The 20,753-nt window shown below is 35.5% G+C and overlaps 1 protein-coding gene across 2 annotated transcripts; it reads left to right on the top strand.

Moving 5' to 3' along the window:
- The first annotated feature begins 13 nt into the window (after window positions 1-13).
- Window positions 14-17,430, top strand: ZCRB1 (zinc finger CCHC-type and RNA binding motif containing 1). 2 transcript variants are annotated; one of them, XM_045465846.1, is made up of 8 exons: window positions 14-204; window positions 1,265-1,350; window positions 3,469-3,497; window positions 12,029-12,140; window positions 12,485-12,592; window positions 15,551-15,663; window positions 15,751-15,826; window positions 16,828-17,430. In XM_045465846.1, the coding sequence occupies exons 2-8, from the start codon at window positions 1,267-1,269 to the stop codon at window positions 16,957-16,959; spliced, it is 654 nt and encodes a 217-aa protein (XP_045321802.1). In that variant the 5' UTR covers window positions 14-204; window positions 1,265-1,266; the 3' UTR covers window positions 16,960-17,430. The 2 variants fall into 2 exon arrangements, with proteins under 2 accessions (XP_045321802.1, XP_045321803.1); XM_045465847.1 differs by lacking the exons at window positions 14-204; window positions 1,265-1,350; window positions 3,469-3,497 and adding an exon at window positions 5,189-5,308.
- The last annotated feature ends 3,323 nt before the right edge of the window (window positions 17,431-20,753 follow it).

The raw sequence follows: 20,753 nt of genomic DNA, 5'->3' as shown, positions 1-20,753 counted from the left end.
CCGCCTCTAGGCCCGCCTCCGGTGCTTGGATCTAGCTACCGCCAGGAAGAGGCGTTGCTTTCGCTGCTTTCCTACTTTTCGGCGCTTGACCCCTCCTAGGACCCGGGATGCCCAGGCCCCAGCGGGGGACGAGGAAGAGTCCGGGTTGAGCCCAGCTGAGTGGAGGGCTCGCGGTCTAGTCTTTCCGGCCCGCCCCACCTCAAGGTAAACGACTCTTCAGCTGCGGGCTTTCTCCCAGCGAGCTCCTACCCGGACCCGGCCGCCCAAACGATCTACCCTTCTCCCCCGCCATCCTTTATTATTCCGGGCCATTTATCATTGCCCGCCCTTCGCAGTTCTCACCAGAATGGCTAACGTATATTTTCAAACGGGAAACTTTGAAGATGTTGAGTTCCTGAAGTTGTCTAATAAATTCCCCAAAAACATCTCAAGCAGTATCTAGCAGTTCTCCCACTAATCCGCGAATTGGCATGCCTTACAGTCAATATTTTGCCGTTTGTGATGTCCCCTACCCCCCTCTCAAGTACACATCACACAGGCTTTTTAAATCGAAATTTTGAGCCTGGTTGAGTACGATATAATTTTCACAGATAATCTGTTTTGTAAAATATGCAATGAAAATTAATGACATTATATTTGTAAACTAAGGTACATATACAGGTCAGTATCTTTCAAGGTACTGAAACTTATTCATGTAGTAAAATGTATCACTTAATTATTTAGTAATAATATACAAAATTAATGATTTGAAAGAACTTTACACCATCAGAATATGAGGCTAACATTTTCTCTTCATACCACTTTAGAGAAAAATATTAAAACAACCAAAAAGGTACCGAAATCCAAAGCATTAGTGAAAATGAGCGGCTAAGGTTCCTTCAGAACTACCAAGTTCTTATGTGGTGGGCAAGGTATGAAACCTTATGGAAAAGCACTTTCTTGCTCTTAGCCTGAGAGAAGGTTAAGTTCAGCCTCAGTTTTTTATTCATCTGTTAAATTCATTCTTCCTTCACACCATAATCCAGCACTGGAATGGTTAGTGTAAAGCCTTTACTTAAAAGAAAGACCAGAAAACTCTTTTGAGTGGTGTCTGGGGAGAAGAAATTCCTTAATTCATCCAGCTAGAGTCATTGCTTCTAATCCTAAAAAGTGAGGAAGGTGTATTAAATCTAGCATAATTACATCATTGATTGTCCATATTGGTTTTGGTTGGAATGAAGAATACCTGGTTTAGATTGCCTCTGTGGTTTGTTTTCCTTTTTAGAAATGAGTGGTGGATTGGCCCCAAGTAAAAGCACAGTGTATGTATCCAACTTGCCCTTTTCCCTGACCAACAATGACTTATACCGGGTAAGTAACTTTTAGTGCAACTATCTACTGAATTCTCTATCTGAGGTACAAATGTAGCTTAAGCAAACAGTTCTCTTTGGCAAAATTCTTACTACATTACAATGCACTTAAGTCATGAATAGCAAAGACCTCTGTTGCAAACATGAATAAGTAAAAAAATTGACATTTATATAATTTCCAAGGAAAGTTTGCAGTGAGAATAACAAGTTCGTTATAAACATAGAAGACACAGCTAGCATAATGAAGTGGGAGCAACTTATGATAGGCTAATTTTTCCTGATTGCTAATTTGAGTTTTTGAGATTGGTGGAATAGAGGTTTTGGATGAAAGGGCTGATAAAAGCAAACAGACCCCTTTACTAAACCTCAAATTCTGAAAGGGTATTTAAATTTATATATATGGTTGAAATTTAACAGTTTAATAAATGTTATTTTCAATTCAGGATAGGGGTGATTGAGGGAGGAAAATCCAACATCTTCTTTCTCCTCTCCACCTTACAGAGAACAAAATTTCCTGCTGTCCCTGTCCTGCAGATGAGTAGTTGAGAGGAAATGGAAGGAATAACATGAATCCTTTCTTCCAAGTGTGCCCTCTACTCTGCTTCTTTGGGTAGATGTTAAATACAGAGATGCTGCATAGGTGATACATAGTATTTGATTAATTACTTAATTGAGATAGCTTGCCTCTCAAAGAACAGAGGAGAAAATGAACTCCAGCTTCTTTTGCATCAAAATAGAGATGTGTCTGTATTTATTGAAAACTTAACTATGCTAAGCGCTCTTAGTACCAAGAACACGGCAATGAACAAAAAGATGAAAATCTATCTTGGGACTCATAACATAGCAAGATTAAAAAAAAAAAAAAGATGTGAAATATAAAAAAGTCAAATGATATTATTTGGATACTAAATTAATGCTGCTAGGTGCTGAGGAGTAAAAATAAAGGAGGCAAGGGGTGACTGAGTGGCTCAATTGATTAAGCTTCCGACCTTGGCTCAGGTCATGATCTCACAGTTTGTGAGTTTAAGCCCCGCATCAGGCTCTGTGCTGACAGCTCAGAGCCTGGAGCCTGCCTTGGATTCTGTCTGTCTGTCTGTCTGTCTCTCTCTAAATAAATAAACATTTGAAAAAAATAAAAGGTTATTAAATGTTAGGTCAGGAATGGAGGTAAAATTTTACAGGGACAGTCTAAAGCCCTTATTGAGAAGGTGACTTTTGAATAAAAACCTAAAGAAAGTGAAAAACAGCTGTGTGGATGTCTAGGGGAAAAGCATTTCTGGCACAGAGTAAATCAAGTGGAGAGAAGAGGAAGGGCAATCAGAGGGAGGTAAGACCGTGCAGGGGTGCCTTGTAGGGCCTACATACATCATGGTAAGGTCTCTGAGTGAAATGAGGAGCCATTAGAAAGTGTTATACAGAAAACTGTATTGGTCTTCAAAATTCAGTGTTGCTAACACTGCAGTCCAGTTATACTACATTCCAGGATTACACAACTTAATGATAAAACTCAATTTATTATTGATTGTGTAGACATCAATGTATTCTGAAAGGCTTTTCTAAGACATAATAAATAGGAACTATTAGTATATAGGTAATGGCTGAAACAGAAATAGATGAGATTGCTTAGGGTGAAAATGCAGAAGTAAAAGGAAAGATAGGGCCCAGGTATAAAGAACTACCAACGAAAGGATGGGCGGAAAAACAGACTGATGGGAATGGATTTTTCATTACAGTAGCTTTTCTGTTTTATGTTTTGTTTTCTAAGCAGTCTAAGGATCTGTCTTCTGAAATAGTGATTGCTTAATGGGGTAGACTAGGAATAATGATATCCCACAGCGCTGATATTTACAGCACATGGCTTCTCTAGGGCTGTGGTGGGGTTGATAGTTGCCATGGATATGCCACAGAGACACAGCAGCTGTGCAGTGTGCGCCTTCAGTGTTCCACACATAAAGAGTGGAGTTGTTTCTCTATCTCCCTGGGCCTGCTTTATAGAATGAAGGCTAAAAGTTTTCGCAAGCTTTAACAAAGAATGTGGTCAATTTATACAACCTGAGAATTTAATGTTTCTTATGATTTTAAATTAACTTGTAAATTATTTTGTGGTCTTTTGTTTCAGATATTTTCCAAATATGGCAAAGTTGTAAAGTAAGTATTCACATCAGATTTTGAAACTTCATTTAAAAGTTTATCTGAATTTACTTTTCCATTTTTCTAAGATTTATTATTTTTCATTAAAAAAGATATTTGATACAGTAAAGAAAAATACTGCTATTAAGCTTTTTATGTATAATTTGGTCATTTTTCTGAACATATAAACATGTATAGGTAATTTTTTAAAGACTCAATTCTATATGTGCAATTTTGTTGTCTTTTAAAATGTTTTTTTATGTTTATTTTTGACTAGGAGAGAGAGTGCAAGTGGGGGGTGGGAGGGGAGGCAGACAGGGAGACAGAATCTGAAGCGGGCTCCAGGCTCTGAGCCGTCAGCACAGCATCTGATGCAGGGCTCGAACTCCTGAACCATGAGATCATGACCTGAGCCAAAGTCAGACACTTAACTGACTGAGCCACCCAGGTGCCCTGTTTTCTTTTTTTAAACTTGACATTATACTATAAACGTGAGGTGAAAGATACACCCTCATGTTTAAGGATTTCTTGGTGTTGCTTTATATATCATAATTTATTTAAACAACATAATTTCTTACCATATTACTAAGAATTAAAACTGGTTCTTTCATACAATAGAAGACATAAAGGCTCTGATTAAGTACATAATTTTGGTTACTAAAAGGTATGTTATCAAGTATACCAAGTATTTCGATGCTTATGACATGCAAAGTGCTTATGAGACTGATAAATAGAAAATATATTCTCTGGCTTTCATAGAAAGATTAGAGATCCATCTGGAAAGACTGCAAAAATGGTAGAGATGATAATATCAGTTGGGGCTGAAAGTTACAGAAGGACCATAGGAACTTCTCATATTTAATTCACTATTTTATTTTTTTAAGTTTATTTTGAGAGAGCATGAGCAGTGGGGGCAGAGAGAGAGAGGGTGCACACGCACGCACAAGTGGGGAAGGGGCAAAGAGAAAGGGGGAGAGAGAATCCTAAGCAGCCTCCAGGTTGTCAGTACAGAGCCCGACACAGGGCTGGAACTCTCAAACCGAGATCATGACCTGAATCGAAATCCAGAGTTGGATGCTTAACTGACTGAGCCACCCAGGCACCCCTAATTCACTATTTTAAATCAATTGTGCAACTATATTATGGGGCAAAGAAGTGAAAGCAAGGTACTATCATTCTGACTATCTTAAAACCAGCATATATTTGGTATAAATTTAAAATTGTATTTAAAAATCCCAAGAGTTTAGAGCATATTTATTTTGGCCAGTCATTTTTTTTCTAGCTTTGGATAAATGGATGTTAAACAGTTGGAAGTTCATTTGCATCCTGAAGTTAACTTCTTTTAAACTTGCTCTTTTACTAACAAAATCATCAAAAATGCTTCTGGGTAAATTTTGGGTCTTCAGAGTTTTGAAAAATCATTATCAGTCAAAGCACTAATAATGATATTTAACAATGAGCACATAAATATGCTAGGCATCATTCTAATCTTCTTACATATATTAACTCATTAAATTCTCACAACTACCTTTTAAGGTAAATACTATTATTATCCTAATAATATAAATAACAAAACTGAAGCACACAGTAAACCTAAAATCATATTGCCAGTTAGTGGTGCAGACAGGATTTGAAATCTAACAGTTTTATTTCAGAGCCTACTCCTTTAACCATATTGTTACCTCTCCTTGGTTTTTCTCATCTGTCAGAATCTCTGAATGAATTTCCATACAAATATATAATTATGAACCATGAGAATTGTATGAGGTCAAAGACAGAGTTATAAGCACCTATAACAGAGAAGACCTGATCTAATCTGGATAGTCAGGGTAGGTTTACCTGGGTCCGTATCCTTTGAATTGAAACTACAGGCTGAGTAAAAGGTGGGCAAAAAGAATGGGAAGAACATTTTGGGTAGAGGGAATGGCTTGTACAAAGGCCTTGGGGCAAGAGAAAAATGAGATCCAGAAACAAAAGGCCAGGGGCACCTGGGTGGCTCAGTCAGTTGAGCATCTGACTTCAACTCAGGTCATGATCTCTGGATTTGTAGGTTTGAGCCCCATGTCAGGCTGTCTGCTCTCAGCACAGAACCTGCTTTGGATCCTCTGTACCCCTCTTTCTCTGCCCCTCCCCCTCTGGTGTGCGCATGTGTGCACGCGTGCACTTGCGCTCTCTCTCTCTCAAAAATAAACATTTTTAAAAAAGGAAACAGAAGGCCAATATGACTAGAGATGAGTAAACAAGAGGGAGAGAGCACAAGATGAGTCTAGAATGGAAACAGGCTCCTAATCTTTCTCTTTGGCCGTGTTGAATACCAGGAATTCACTGGTAAACGATTTTAAATGAGAGAGTGACATAATTTGAATTTTTAGAAGCTTATTCTGGCTTCAGTGTAGAAATTAGAATGGAGGGAAACGAGCATATGCTGGGAGATCAGTCAAAAAAGCTATAATCATAGCTCAGGAGAGAGATATGGACTAAGGTGGTGTAGGTGGAAAAGCAGAGGCTGGTCAGATTTGAGAGATCATTAGGATGTAAAGTGGGTAATACTTAGTGATGTATTTACTTTGTATGTAAGGGTTAGGTGAGTGAGAAGGAGGTGTTACGACAACACTGAGGTTTCCCAGAATAATATCTGCTTCATATTATGACCTTAAATGAGTACATCTCATGCTAGAAACGTGGGAATCATCCTAGATTTGTGCTTTTGAATCTTTGGTGTAATAATTATTTTCTGTTACCGTAGAAGATATCTCTTTCAAAATAGTGTATTATAATTGGTTTATAGGTCTCTCTACCTCTAGACTCTAAGCTTTTTTCTGAAAGTAAAAACCTTGTTCTATGGCCTTTAATTATCAATGCTTATAGTGCTTAGGCTTGAGGCTAATGGAGTGACTGGCTAACCACGTGAATAAAAAAATAGATGCACTTTTTGAAAAACCAGTTTCCTATTTTTTTTCATGTGAATAAGAAGCTATGTTTATTTTAATTATTAAATTTTTATGTTACTGAATAATGTCTATACACTGAAAATTCAACTAATTGAAAACATAAAAACTAAAACATTCTGTTACATTAATCCAGATGCATTACATCCATCTGTAGCAAGCACTGAAATATTTTCTTTAAAAAATATTTTAATTTTAATTTTTAATAGGCTTTATATTTTAGAGTAGTTTTAGGTTCACAGAAAAAAATGAGTGGAAAGTACTGAGATTTCCTATATTCTCCATACCTCCATATACAGACTCCCTCCTTCACTCTCAAAGTCTCACACTAGAGTGATGCATTTGTTACAATCGATGAACTACGTTTCCACATTTTTATCATTCAGTGTATAGTTTACGTTAGTGGCCACTCTTGGTGGTGTATGTTCTGTGGGTTTGGACAAATGCATCTACCATTATAGTATCATCCAGAGTAGTTTCACTGTCTTAAAAGCCATGTGTGCTCTGCCTATTCATTCATCTCTTCCCTACACCTGGCAACCACTGATCTTTTTAATGTCCACAGTTTTGCTTTTTCCAGAATATCAGAGTTGGAATCATAGAGTATATAGCCTTCTCAGATTGCCTTCTTTCACTTAGTAACATGCATTTAAGGTTTCTCCATTTCTTTTTATGGCTTGATAGCTCATTTCTTTTTGGGAACTGAATAATATTCCTATTTCATTGTCCAGATGCACTACAGTTTATTTATCCATTCATTAACTGAGAGACATCTTGGTTGCTCTCAAGTTTTGGCAATTATGACTAAAGCTGCTATGAACATCTGTGTGCAGGTTTTTCTGTGGACCTAAGTGTTCAAATTGGGTAAATACCAAGTAGCATAACTGCTGGATAATGTGATATGAGTATGTTTCACCAAATTATCTTCCAAGGTGGCTATGCCATTTTGCCTTCCAACCAGCAAGGAGTAAGAGTTCCTGTTGCTCCCCATCTTGGCAGCATGTTGTCAGTGTTCTGGATTTTGGCTATTCTAATAAAGTTTAGTGGTGTGTCATTGTTTTAATTTATAATTCCCTAATGACATATGATGCTAAACTTCTTTTCATATACTTATTTGCCATCCGTATATATTCTCTGATGAAGTTCAACCCTTTAGGCTATTTTTTAATTGGGTGGTTTTTCTTGTTGAATTTTTTTTTAATTTTTAATTTTTTTAAATTTACATCCAAAATAGTTAGCATATAGTGCAACAATGATTTCAGGAGTAGATTCCTTAATGCCCCTTACTCATTTAGCCCATCCCCCCTCCCACACCCCCTTCAGTAACCCTCAGTTTGTTCTCCATATTTATGAGTCTTCTGTTTTGTCCCCCTCCCTGTTTTTATATTATTCTTGTTTCCCTTCCCTTATGCTCATCTGTTTTGTTTCTCAAAGTCCTCATATGAGTGAAGTCATATGATTTTTGTCTTCCTCTGACTGACTCATTTCACTTAGCATAATACCCTCGAGTTCCATCCACATGGTTGCAAATGGCAAGATTTCATTCTTTTTGATTGCCAGGTAATACTCCATTGTATATATATACCACATCTTCTTTATCCATTCATCCATCGATGGACATTTGGGCTCTTTCCATACTTTGGCTATTGTTGATAGTGCTGCTATCAACATGGGGGTGCATGTGTCCCTTCAAAACAGCACATCTGTATCCCTTGGATAAATGCCTAGTAGTGCAATTGCTGGGTCATAGGGTAGTTCTATTTTTGGTTTTTTGAGGAACCTCCATACTGTTTTCCAGAGTGGCTACACCGGCTTGCATTCCCAACCAGTTTCCTATTTGTATCTATATTTTTGTTTTTACATACTGAGCTAGGCTTAATAGAGGTTACAGAGACAATCTTCAAGGAGTTTATATTAAAATAGGTCTGATGAGGCATGATTTATACATAGATTTCAGTAGAGGCTAGCAGAAAGGAGGAGAAATTATTTCCAGGTAAAGAGATTGGAGAACTGACAAGTTCTGAACTCTGAAGAATGAGTAAATGTTTAATGGACAAAGATTGAGAGTTGAAAGGAGATAGAAGCCATGTGAATAAAGGCACCAATTTAGAATAGTACAGGCCATGCTCCATAAACATCAAGTAGTTTTTTGTGGCTAGACCTCATAGTTTGTGAGTGAGAAGTAGTGAAAGATGAGGGAAGTGGGAGCCAAATCATAATGGATATTGATTACAGGACCAAGACATACACAAATTGAAGAAACAAAGATTTTTGAGCAAAAGAATGACATGATTTTATTTAGTCCTTCAATAAAAACTCCCAGTAGCATATGAGAGCATTAACATCAAGGGAACTAGTAAGAATACACTATTGAAACAGCAGTGCCGTTGTGGACAAAGCTGTGGGAATGAAAAAAGGGACAGATGAGAGACATCATTAACTGAGGATGACTTTGAAAACGAACACTTCTGAAACTGTACTTTAGGAAAAATGATTAACGACTTCAGTTGACCTTCACAAACATGCAGATTCCAAAAAGTTAAAGATTTTCATATTTCTTTCAAAATTAGTTAAAAAGGTTCCAGATATCCTCAGTTAACTGTGGTAACTCTAAACAAGCTTTGTCAAGTGTTTGGCTTTTCTTCTTTCCCTCTAAGCCTAATGAATAACAGATGCACTCTTCTTAGAAACTAAACCATTTTGCCCATTTTTCCCTAAATTATTTCAACTTATGTTCCCTTTTGGAATGAATAAAAGTACCCCTTTTCCTTAATATAGTGGCATCTTTTTCCAATTTCATTCCAGTTGCTATATAAGTACCTAAACCCAAAATTGAAATAGAATAAATTTAAATATGTGAAATGTAATATTAAATAAAATGTCTATTTACTTGGGTCCTCCTGTCTGTTCTGTTAATTCAGGTTTTAGAAAATTATTAAGCTTTGTCTGGAACCTTTTTTTTTTTTTTTTAACTATTTGGAAATAATCACAAATTTATTAAAAAGTTACAAAAATAGTACAAAGAACATCCAAATATCCTTTACCCAGATTCACCTGTTAACATTTTGCCCCATTTACTTTATCATTGGTCCTCTCTCTCGTGTAAGTGTGTATGTATGCATATATACGTATGTATATACATGTGTATATGTATCTGTATAGATATACAGTTTGTTTTTGTGAGTTGAGGGTAAGTTACAAACATCATCACCCTTTACTCCTAAATACTTTAGTATGTATTTCCTAAAAAAATAGGGTTATAATATTATGTAATCACAGTATGGTTACCAAATGCATAAATGTATACTGATAAAATACTTTTATTGAATCAATTATCCATGTTCCAGTTTTGTCAGTTGACCTAATAATGTCCCACATAGAATTTTTCTCCTATAGTACAGTCAAGAATTAAGGGTTAATTTTAACTATCCTATCTTTCTAGCCCCCCCTTAATTTGGAACATTTATAAAGAATGTAGTTCTCTCTCATCTTGGTTTCCTTCTCGTTTTGTGTTTTCCTGATGCTGCCTCATGATTACATTGGAGTTCTACGTACTTTTGGCTGGTAACTGTCTAGGTGTTGTTGTATTCTGGAGTTTCTGTCGGGATCCATACAGTGTGCGTGTCCCTCATTAGTGATAATTTTGATCACCTAGTCAAGGTGTAATTTCTCCACTGTATAAATTACTTTTTTCCCCTTTGCAACTGATAAGCAGTTTGTGAAAAACATTGTTAACATAATGTAAATATCTTGTTCCACATAAAAATTTCATTTAAATTGAGTATTTGTTCATCAACAAATCATCTTCTTGCCTGATCCAGTCTTTATTATGATTGTGGTGATCTTCCAAATCTAGCACTTCTTTTGACATTCTGCTGTAAGCGAAAACCCTCCCTTCTCCCCCATTTATTTATTTAATATGGACTTATAAATTACTACTTTTTTCTGTGGCTTATTAATAAGTACTTAATATTATTTTGGTACTCAAATTGCCCTAGATTTGGCCAGTCTGAGCTCCTTTAAGCTGGTTTCTGTATTCCTGTGCCATGCCCCATCATTTCTTTTAATTTTTTTTTTTTAATGTTTATTTTGGAGAGAGACAGAGCACGAGCAGGGAATGGGCAGAGAGAGAGGGAGACACAGAATCTGAAGCAGGCTCCAGGTTCTGAACTGTCAGCACAGAGCCAGACGCAGGGCTTGAACTCATGAACTGTGAGATCATGACCTGAGCCAAACTCAGTGCTCAACCAACTGAGCCACCCAGGTACCCCTCTTTTTTTTTTTTTTTTAAAGTACTTCCTTTCCGGCATAACAAGATGTTCCATGTTCATCTTGTTCCTACCCTATCCCAGCCTTGGAATCAGCTGTTTCTCCAGAGAGCCCTATTGAACATTGATTTTTAAACTATATTTAATGATATATAATGAGCAAGGGGGCACCTGGGTGGCTCAATCAGTTAAGCATCCGACTTCAGGTCAGGCGATGAACTCTCAGTTTGTGGGTTCGAGCCTCATGTCAGGTTCTGTGCTGACGGCTCAGGGCCTGGAGCCTGCTTCAGATTCTGTGTCTCTCTCTTCTCTCTGCCCCTCCCTGACTTGTGCTCTGTCTCTCTCTCTCAAAAATAAACATTAAAAAAAATCTTTTTTAAAAAAAGAAGAAAAAAATGAGCAAGGGTCCCAAGGACTAGGGATGTGTAAAGGGTCAGGAGAAAGAACAGTCTCTGCTCTTATCATCATCCCTATCACTTAGGTACCTTGGATGGTACAGCTAGGAACTACAGAACTGGAGATTCTTAAAGGTGATGGGGATTAAGGAGTGCACTTGCTGTGATGAGCACTGGGTGTTACATGGAAGTGTTGAATCACTACATTGTACACCTGAAATCTAATATTACACTGTATGTTAAATAACTGGAATTTAAATAAAAAACTTTTTAAAGAAAATATAGTTAGATTCTAAAACCTACGAAAAATAATTTAAGTAAATCAATTTACTTTTGCAAAAAGAGAACACCTCAATTTTTGTTTTTTCCTTTGGAGGGAATTAGTGGAAAAAAGGGATTATGCTTACTCTTCAAGATTCTGTTCTCTCTATAATCTCTTTACTTCATTCTCCAATCTCTGATTAATGTTTGACTTTTCAGGTACTTCTTAGATGTGTTCACTTTTGTTAAATCATTGTCACGTTTTCTCATTTCCATTCTTCTTGATATCCCGTAACTTGAAGAAATAGTTGATTTATCAACCATATCTAATTTCTCTTTGTAAATGCTTTACTAACCCTTTTTTGAATACTTCGATGTTCCAAGTGTCCATTAATATTTTTATTTATTGCTGCCTCATTTAAAAAAAAATTTTTTTGTAATGCTTATTTATTTTTGAGAGAGACAGAGCACAAGCAGGACAGGGGTAGAGAGAGAGGGAGACAGAATCCAAAGCAGGCTCCAGGCTCTGAGCTATCAGCACAAAGCCCAACACGAGGCTCGAACCCACGAAACGTGAGATCATGACCTGAGCTGAAGTCAGTCGCCCAACTGACTGAGCCACCCAGGTGCTCCAGCTGCCTCATTATTTTTAACTGGCTATTTGTTTATGCTTTAAGGGTTACTATAATGAAAGACAAAGATACCAGGAAGAGCAAAGGAGTTGCATTTATTTTATTTTTGGATAAAGACTCTGCACAAAACTGTACCAGGGCAATAAACAACAAACAGGTAAGCCATTCATTCCCAGCAAGATTTTTAATCCAAAAGGCTTTGTGTTTATCCAGACCAAAAATGTGGGGTTACAGTGGATGGTCAAGTCATGGATATCAATAGATTCTGAGGGCATTTATTTAAATTCTAGAAAAGAGGTCAAACTGTATTTGGTTCCATAAATACTGGCAGAATCTAAGGAATAAGAATCTATTCTACAGGATGTTATTTGTCACACCGGAGTAGGCAATTGCTAAAGTAATCTAAAATGGAATTGAAGGTTTAAGGAAATGGAATCAAATAACTAGTTTTAGGTTTCAATGAAATACATCCTTCTGCATTTACATTTTTCTCTGGTTTAGTTATTTGGTAGAGTGATAAAAGCAAGCATTGCTATCGACAATGGAAGAGCAGCTGAGTTCATCCGAAGACGAAACTACTTTGATAAATCTAAGTGTTATGAATGTGGGGTGAGTATACCTAAAACTTAATGTAATTCTCCATAGTTTATTTTAAGGTATTTTTTACATCAGTGTTTTATTTGTGCTCTCTAAAACTTCTGGCTTACTAAAACCAGGTTATGAAAGTTGTCTTACTTTGGGACTATCAACTCATGTAAGAAAACTCCATTGAAATGTAGTATGTAAAGATAACCTGAGTTGGGTAATATAGAGTGGTATTTTCTCCAGTTTCTAAATCTTTAAAAACTGTTAAATTAAAAAGTGCTAGACTAGTTACTTACTTTGTCTTGAAAAATTTTTGTGACCCATAAATTTTTGTAATAATAGGATACTGTTTGTGTCTATAATAGTTTGCCAATGTTTAAGCATCACAGTTCAGTATAAACACTATCATATGACCAACCTATCCTGAATGAGATACTGTATTTTAAAACTTGGGAGTTTTTTTTTTCTACTTAGTATTGCGGATGCTTGTAACTGAACTATCACCAAGTTTTCTTGCCTAGTTCTTATAGTTTGTCATTACCCGTTTAAACTTTTGGTGAGTAGGAAAAATATAATGACAAGGCCCATAATAATGATGGTACCACAAGAATATCAGTCTAGGGCTTGTTGTCAGTTTCCCAAATGCCTATATAAAATATTTTTAAAAAAGAGTCCGGAGGTATTAATGGGGAAATGGGGAAAGGTTTACTGAGAGCCATTTTCCTGGCTACAAAATCACATGGAAGATACAAAGAAATAGGTTGGGGTCCTTTCCTTCACTGCCACACTCAACACCTTGTTCCCTAAAGATATATATAAACAGACGGATGGACGGTATATCCTGTCAATTCCTGTGATTCTAACACCTCTTAAGTTAATGTTTTAAAAATTGTGTTCCAGATCCTGAGTTTTGTTAAGAAAGAAAGGAAGGGAAGGGTAGTTATGGTTAGATAGATTCGTCAGAAATCCTGGATGAATCTGTTAATCTTTTTGGTTTGTGGTTGCATAAATTTGTTATATTATACTTTGTACATTTTTATACTTCTTAAATTTCCCCCTTCCCCAAATCTGTATACATTTATTTAGCCTGGTTTTCCCTTAAGTTACTTCTCTCTGAAACTGTTCTTATATATGGAGTATATTGACATTATTCCAAAAACAGTTTGGAAAATGCTTGTCTAAGTGCATTCACTTAGCAGTTCATTAACAGTAACATCTCTTGCATTCAGCCATATCCCAAGATATATAAAGTACACAGTCTATTTAATGCTTTCTAAAATGTACTTGAAAAGCATGATTATTTTTCTCTTCTATTGTTCTAATCCTGGCTCAGTCTCTCCCCACACCCTTACTCTTACATGTCACTTCTTCAGTGTATTTAGTGAGCTAATGTTCAGATTATAGTTCATTGTGTTATGTTTTAGAGCTCAACCATGTTATACCTCATTATAATAGTGTGGCTAGTCTAGCCACAAATGTAATTGTAATTTGTCTACTAGCCACATTAAAAAAAGAAACAGACAAAAATTAATATCTTTTTATATCATAACCCAGTATATATCCAAAATATTATCATTTCAATATGTAATTAATATTTTCAAAAATTAAGGTATTTTATATTCTTTTTTCTTCAAAATCTAATATGTATTTTACCCTTACAGTGTATATCAATTCAGACAAGTTCTAAGTAGCCACAGAGAATCACAGTTAATGGCTAACAACAATTGGACAGTGCAGGTATAATCCAGATATGAAAGGAGCAAAGTGAAATTAATGGGAAAAAAGAAAATAAAAATAAAAATTCAAATTAAAAAAATTTTTTTAAAATAAAATGGGAAAGTGAGGAAGACTTTAAATTTTCCATTTGTTTTTAAACCAATGGATTTCAATTCAATGTCATCTCCTCCATAAAGTCTGCCTTGGTAATTCCAAATCAGAAATCTCTTCCTCTCTTAAGTTTCCACAGCACTCCATCCACTAGAAAGTAAATCACCCTGTACTGCAGCTGAAATGACTGGGTAAATAGCAGAAATAAGATTCTGATGCTTTCATAGCAGTTGATTTTTTTTTTTTTATTATTCCAAGTACAGAGGATGTCACATTATAAGTGCAGGTAAATATATGAACTATCAGTCTATGGTCTTCAAATTATGAGTAACAGGTAATTTTGAAGAGCATTTCATTGTAGGTACATGTGGGTATGGTTGATCATAAAAAATGGCCTCGGTACTCATTCCTCCAATTAAGAGTCAGGGTCTATGTCCATGTTCCTTGAATATGGATTTATGAATTGTTTTGAACAATAAAATGTAGCTAAAAAATAAAAAAATAAATAAACCAATGGTAAGGAATGTATTGGAAGTTAATAGGAAAGTTTTGTCCTATTTTATCAAATAATAAGTTAAAATTTTTACATTAAGATAGATGGTCCATTTAAACTTTGAATTGTTTTATACCCTGAATCTTGAGACTTAAAATGTTTGAAGAGGGGCATGTGGGTGGCTCAGTTGGTTGGGCGTCTGACTTCAGCTCAGGTCATGATCTCGCAGCTCATGAGTTAAAGCCCCATGTTCAGCTCTGTGCTAACAAGCTCAGAGCCTAGAGCCTGCTTCCAATTCTGTCTTTCTCTCTCTCTGCCCCTCCTCTGCTCAAACCGTCTCTCTCTGTCTCAAAAAATTAATAAATGTCAAAAAAATTTTTAAATAAAATGAAATGTTTGAAGGAAGAATACTTCTTTTGTTCTTAGTAAAACTACTAAAATATTCTTTTATTGTTAAGGTAGCTTATTGGTGGTTATAACATCATAATCTCTTTCTTTTAAATATTAAAGTAGTGGGTTGTATTATTTCTTGATAGATACTCCTAGTGTGACAATATTCCTTTTTAAGTTCCAAAGCCTTCAGTCATAGGGTACCAGGCAAGTTTCCATTAATAACATACAAATACAGCTCTTTTCTTTTCCTTTTTAACGTGAAACAAAAGGAAAGTGGACATTTAAGTTATGCCTGTCCTAAAAATATGCTTGGAGAACGTGAACCTCCAAAGAAGAAAGAGAAAAAGAAAAAAAAGAAAATTCCTGAACCAGAAGAAGAAATGTATGTATATCTACTCTTACTAAATACGTTACTGTATTTTTACTATTGGTTGAGCACATTCTGATTTTTTTGTTTTTAATAATTTAGTGAAGAAGTAGAAGAAAGTGAAGACGAAGGGGAAGATCCTGCCCTTGACAGCCTTAGTCAGGCCATAGCTTTCCAGGTACTAAACCGTTCTTTTAAAAATGCTATTGCTGCCTTGGGTTCATGGTCTTATATTTCTTGCTTGCTTTATTGATCATTTCATGGCAACCTTCATCTCTCCCCTTTACCTCTTAACTTTAAGAGACAGGCTGTTTCACTCAGGTCTTTAGGGCGGTGTGATAGAAAAATCCCCATTGGGTCTTTCTAGATTTTAAGGGCCCCACAACATTTTAAAATTATTATTACTATTTTAAATGTTTATTTATTTATTTTGAGAGAGAAAACATGAGCAGGGGAGGAGCAGAGAGAGAGAGAATCCCAATCAGGTTCCACACTGTCAGCATGGAGCCTGACGCAGGGCTCAATCTCAAACCATGAGATCATGACTTGAGCCAAAATCAACAGTCATTCGCTTAGCAGACTGAGCTACCCAGGCACCCCAGACCCTACAACATTTTCAGTATCTTATAATTTCATTATGGAATTGAGCAGAACTATTTGATTAAAGTGAGTTTAGCTGAATGGAGAAGATTTTATTAAATCAAAGATAGGTTTTAAATGAAGCTTCACTTAACAAACCAGAAACACAGTTTTGACCATTAAAGGTCCTAATACAAGTATATGAAACTTGATAAGGCCATATAATCTTCTAATTATCTATAAAGTTATTTTGTTTTAATGTCTGTAGTTAATAAATTACAAACACATGCATTAATTTATTTTTCCTTTTAGTTAAATGATGTCATATTTTATATAACATTTCCACCTCAAGCAAGGATGGAAAGTAGGCTTCATTTAATGTCCCTGTTAGTAGAAATTGCTTGGAATAATTTTGAGTAACACAGTGAATCTGGGACATAACTTGGGCAGGTGGGATATTCTGATGAAGTAGAATGTCTGCATGAGCTGGAAGGTGGGGAGTGTTGGCATTTATGGTGTGTTTTTGCCATGTTTTGAAATAATGCACTGTAAATAAACATTCCTGGTTTGGTTTTGTTTGTTTTCTGAATCACATTCCAGCAAGCCAAAATTGAAGAAGAACAAAAAAAATGGAAACCGAGTTCAGGGGGTCCCTCAACATCAGATGATTCAAGACGCCCAAGGATAAAGAAAAGCACATATTTCAGTGATGAAGAAGAACTGAGTGATTAAAATTATATTTATTATGTAAATATCATTAACTTTTTTTAAAAAATCTTGAGTTCAGTTGGGGACTAAAGATTACTTTTAGAATTTGAACATAAAGAACACTTAGTACCAAATAATTTTTTACTATAAAATAGTTCATAGGAAACTGAAAATAATTTTAAAGTATCATGTTTCTATCTTGCCTTAGAGTAATAAAAATAAAGATTTGGTAGTAACTGTTAATCTTGAAAACAGTTCATTTGAATAAAAAAGAGATCATAATACTATCACAGTATTGCTATTGTCCTCTCAAGAAAAAAGAGAGGAGGTATTAAAAAGATGTGTTTGAGAAGCTCATTATAAAAGTTTATTCATGTCTGATTGCTTTACATGAAGACTTGAAATAAATTTCATCTTTAAGACAAAAACTTCATAACTACTGGAAAATGCTGACTGATTTATGGTTATTAAATGTTAATAAAATTTTCAAGAGAATTTTGTTTTTAAATGTGGGTGTTTTGCTATCCTATTTCTTTTAGCTTTATCCCAACCTGGATACATCGTAATTATCCATAAAGTATAAAGTAGCTTTAAAAGGCTTATAACCAAACACCAATAATTTGACACCTTTCGACCAAATTCCATTCATTCCCCAGAAGCAACTAACTTTTTTAGCTGTTTCTTCTCATATGTACATGCATATTGCTATATAAAATACATATATTTCTGCCACTTAATTCATAAAGGAGTAAGGGAGTATTTTTCAGTCTCCTATACTACACTCTGCCCTCCTCCATCTTCCCAGTATGGCTATGTTAAAATTTTTGGTTAAATCCACAGTTATTGTGTTTATTTTATGACCATGTAAATACTTCTGAGTCAATGAGTGTGCTGAGATTACATTTTTGTAGAATTAATAATTGCCTCATTTTTTCATTATATATCTTTTCATTTATGACTAAATTTTCCTATATCTTCTACAGATTATTATATGGAAATGGGATTATAGAGCCTTTAATTTACACTTTGTGTATTTCTGTATTGATGGAATGCTTTTTAAAAGAACACCCATTTAGGAGCACCTGAGTGGCTCAGTCAGTTAAGCATCCGACATCAGCTCAGGTCATGCTCTTGCAATTCGTGGGTTCGAGCCCTGCGTTGAGCTCCTTCGTGACAGCTCAGAGCCTGGAGCCTGCTTTGGAGTCTGTGTCTCCCTCTCTCTGTGCCCCTTCCCTTCTCACGCTCTGTATCTCTCTGAAAACTATACATTAAAAAAAATGTTTTTAACACCCATTTATTAGTTTTAACTACTAAAAACAATAAAAATATTTCCCCTTTGAAAACTATAAAGCCAATGAAGGTGTTAACCACTCACTAGCAAAGAATCTTCTAGATTTCAATGAGGAAACCAGACTAAATAATTGAGTGGTGGACTCTACTTTTTGTTCCACCCATTAACTCATTAAATTTAAAAGAAAAAAGGGGACAAAGTTTGCAACAAAATACAGGTAAGTTTTTATATGAATACCTTCCAACAGAATAGAAAATGAGCTAGTGAATATGTAGAAAATAAGAACTAAATGAAAAATACCCTTTATCATTAGTTATTTTTACAACCAGTAGAACATTTTTTATCTAATTAAAAAAAAATCAGTGGTGATGAAGATGACTTCAGAGTACTTGTAGTATTGTAAACTGGCTAGTTGCTGAAGGGTAATTTAATAATAAGTGTTAAATATGCTCTATTGTTTAAACCAGAAATTATATTCTGTTTTATCCTCGGGTTCTAGTCAGAAGTACAGGTATATATGTGCAAAGCTATATGTTATTTACAACTCAGAACATAATTAAATGCCAACAAAAAATAAAACATGATATATCATCCAAAATGATAGATTCTTAGGAAGCATTAAAATGCTTCAGAGAATTCCTAATGGTATGGAAGAATTCTGGATATAATGTCAGTTGCAAAATATCTGTTATGTGTAGAGATATGTATATGCATGTGGATGGAAAAAGTTTACTACTAAAGTAGAAATGCATAATAAAGTATAGTTTCTTGCCATTTGCAACAACGTGGAAGGAACTAGAGTATATTATGCTACTCAAAATAAGTCAGAGAAAGACAAATACATGATTCCACTCGTGTGGAATTTGAGAAATTTAATGGATGAACATCTGGGAAGGAAAGGAAAATACAAAATAAAAACAGGGAGGCAAACCATAAGAGACTCTTAAATACAGAGAATAAACCAAGCGTTGATGGGATGGTTAAATGGGTGATGGGCATTAAGGAGGGCACTTGGGTTGAGCGCTGGGTGTTAATATGTAAGTGATGAATCACTTGGTTCTACTCCTGAAGCCAAGACTACACTGTATTTTAACTAACTGGAGAATAAAATTATATATATATATACACATACATACATATATATATAATGTATATAGTTTCTTTTGACAGAGATACGTAGGTTCTCATGGCCATGTTGGCTGATGGCCTGGGGCCATTTACTTAACCTGAGTTACTTGAAAAGGTACAAACAACATGGAAGGACAAGTGTATGATTTTACTTACAAGATGAATACCTAGAACAGTCAAATTCATATAGACAGAAAGTAGACTAGAGGTTACCAGGGACTGGGAGAGAAAGGGGGAAGGGAGTGTTAGCGTTGGGTAGAGTTTCTGTTAGAGATGATGAAAAAGTTTTGGGTATAGATCGTGGCGGTGGTTATACAATGTGAATATACTTTAGTGTCCTGATTGTATGCTTAAAAATTGTTAAAATGCTAAATTTTATCTTATGTATATTTTACCACACAAATGTATAAACATAACTGGTTGAAAATTTTGTGTAAAGAGCAGTTAGGCCCCCAAGACCCTCCCTGTGGATCACCCCTTATTCATGGCAAGCCATGGCATCTGCAATATCCTTTCCCTGCTTATGTCCAAAACACTATCAGATAGGCTCATCCACCTCAGAGGATTGAGGGGTCCTTCCCAGGAGAAAAGATATATAGACACTGGATATTTGGGGCCCGAAAGAAAAAGTTCTAAAGTCCCACAAGTTAATATGCCCAAGGTGGTGGTGGTGATAGATGCTTCTGATCAGCTTTTTAGTGTTTCACATTCAAATATGAATAGATAATCATCAACAAACGTTTGAGGAAATCCTCCAACACAATACAGATCCAAATGAATAGGCCAAAAAAAATGGGGAGCTTAGAGGAGCTGAAGCATTCTGATTTTAAAAATTTATCTGGCCCCATGGGTTTCAGAGAAAGGGGCTATGGACCTGTAATAAACTTGGTGATTTCTAATATGAGAGCATTTGCCAATCAGAAAATGCCCATCTTAATAGATATGTCTTTCCTTCAGCAATCATTTATAAACTCAATTGCTTTTTTTTTTAATTTATTTTATTTTTGAGAGAGAGAGTGCATGAGCATGGCAGAGGCACAGAAAGAGAGAGAGAGAGAGAGAGAGAGAGAGAGAGAAAATCCCAAGCAGACTCCATGCTGTGAGCTCAGAGCCTGATGCGGAGCTCAAACCCATGATCCTAGGATCATGACTTGAGCTGAAATCAAGAGTTGGACACTCAACTAAGCCACCCAGGTGCCCCTCAGTTGCTTTTTTGACTAGATGTCAATTTTAAAACTGCCAATTAATAATTTTCAGATTATCACAAAAATAAGTTATGGCCAATAATAGAATCCATATAGGTCCCATATAATTAAATGTTAATTCATCTCCTTATTTTATAAGTGTGTGTATATGTAGTACACAATAGTATCATGAAATATATAGGCATTAAAATGTT

Source organism: Leopardus geoffroyi, chromosome B4 (assembly GCF_018350155.1).
Source record: "Leopardus geoffroyi isolate Oge1 chromosome B4, O.geoffroyi_Oge1_pat1.0, whole genome shotgun sequence".
NCBI lineage: Eukaryota > Metazoa > Chordata > Mammalia > Carnivora > Felidae > Leopardus > Leopardus geoffroyi.
The sequence above is the reverse complement of the archived record's forward strand: the minus strand, read 5'-3'. Positions and strand labels throughout refer to the sequence as shown.

What these genes read in the sequence shown, in the direction of transcription:
- ZCRB1 (XM_045465846.1), top strand. Translation starts at nt 1,267, where the DNA reads ATGAGTGGTGGATTGGCCCCAAGTAAAAGCACAGTGTATGTATCCAAC. An exon ending in CCAACAATGACTTATACCGG is followed by an intron (nt 1,351 to 3,468) that starts GTAAGTAACTTT and finishes CTTTTGTTTCAG; the next exon opens with ATATTTTCCAAATATGGCAA. An exon ending in CTAAGTGTTATGAATGTGGG is followed by an intron (nt 12,593 to 15,550) that starts GTGAGTATACCT and finishes GTGAAACAAAAG; the next exon opens with GAAAGTGGACATTTAAGTTA.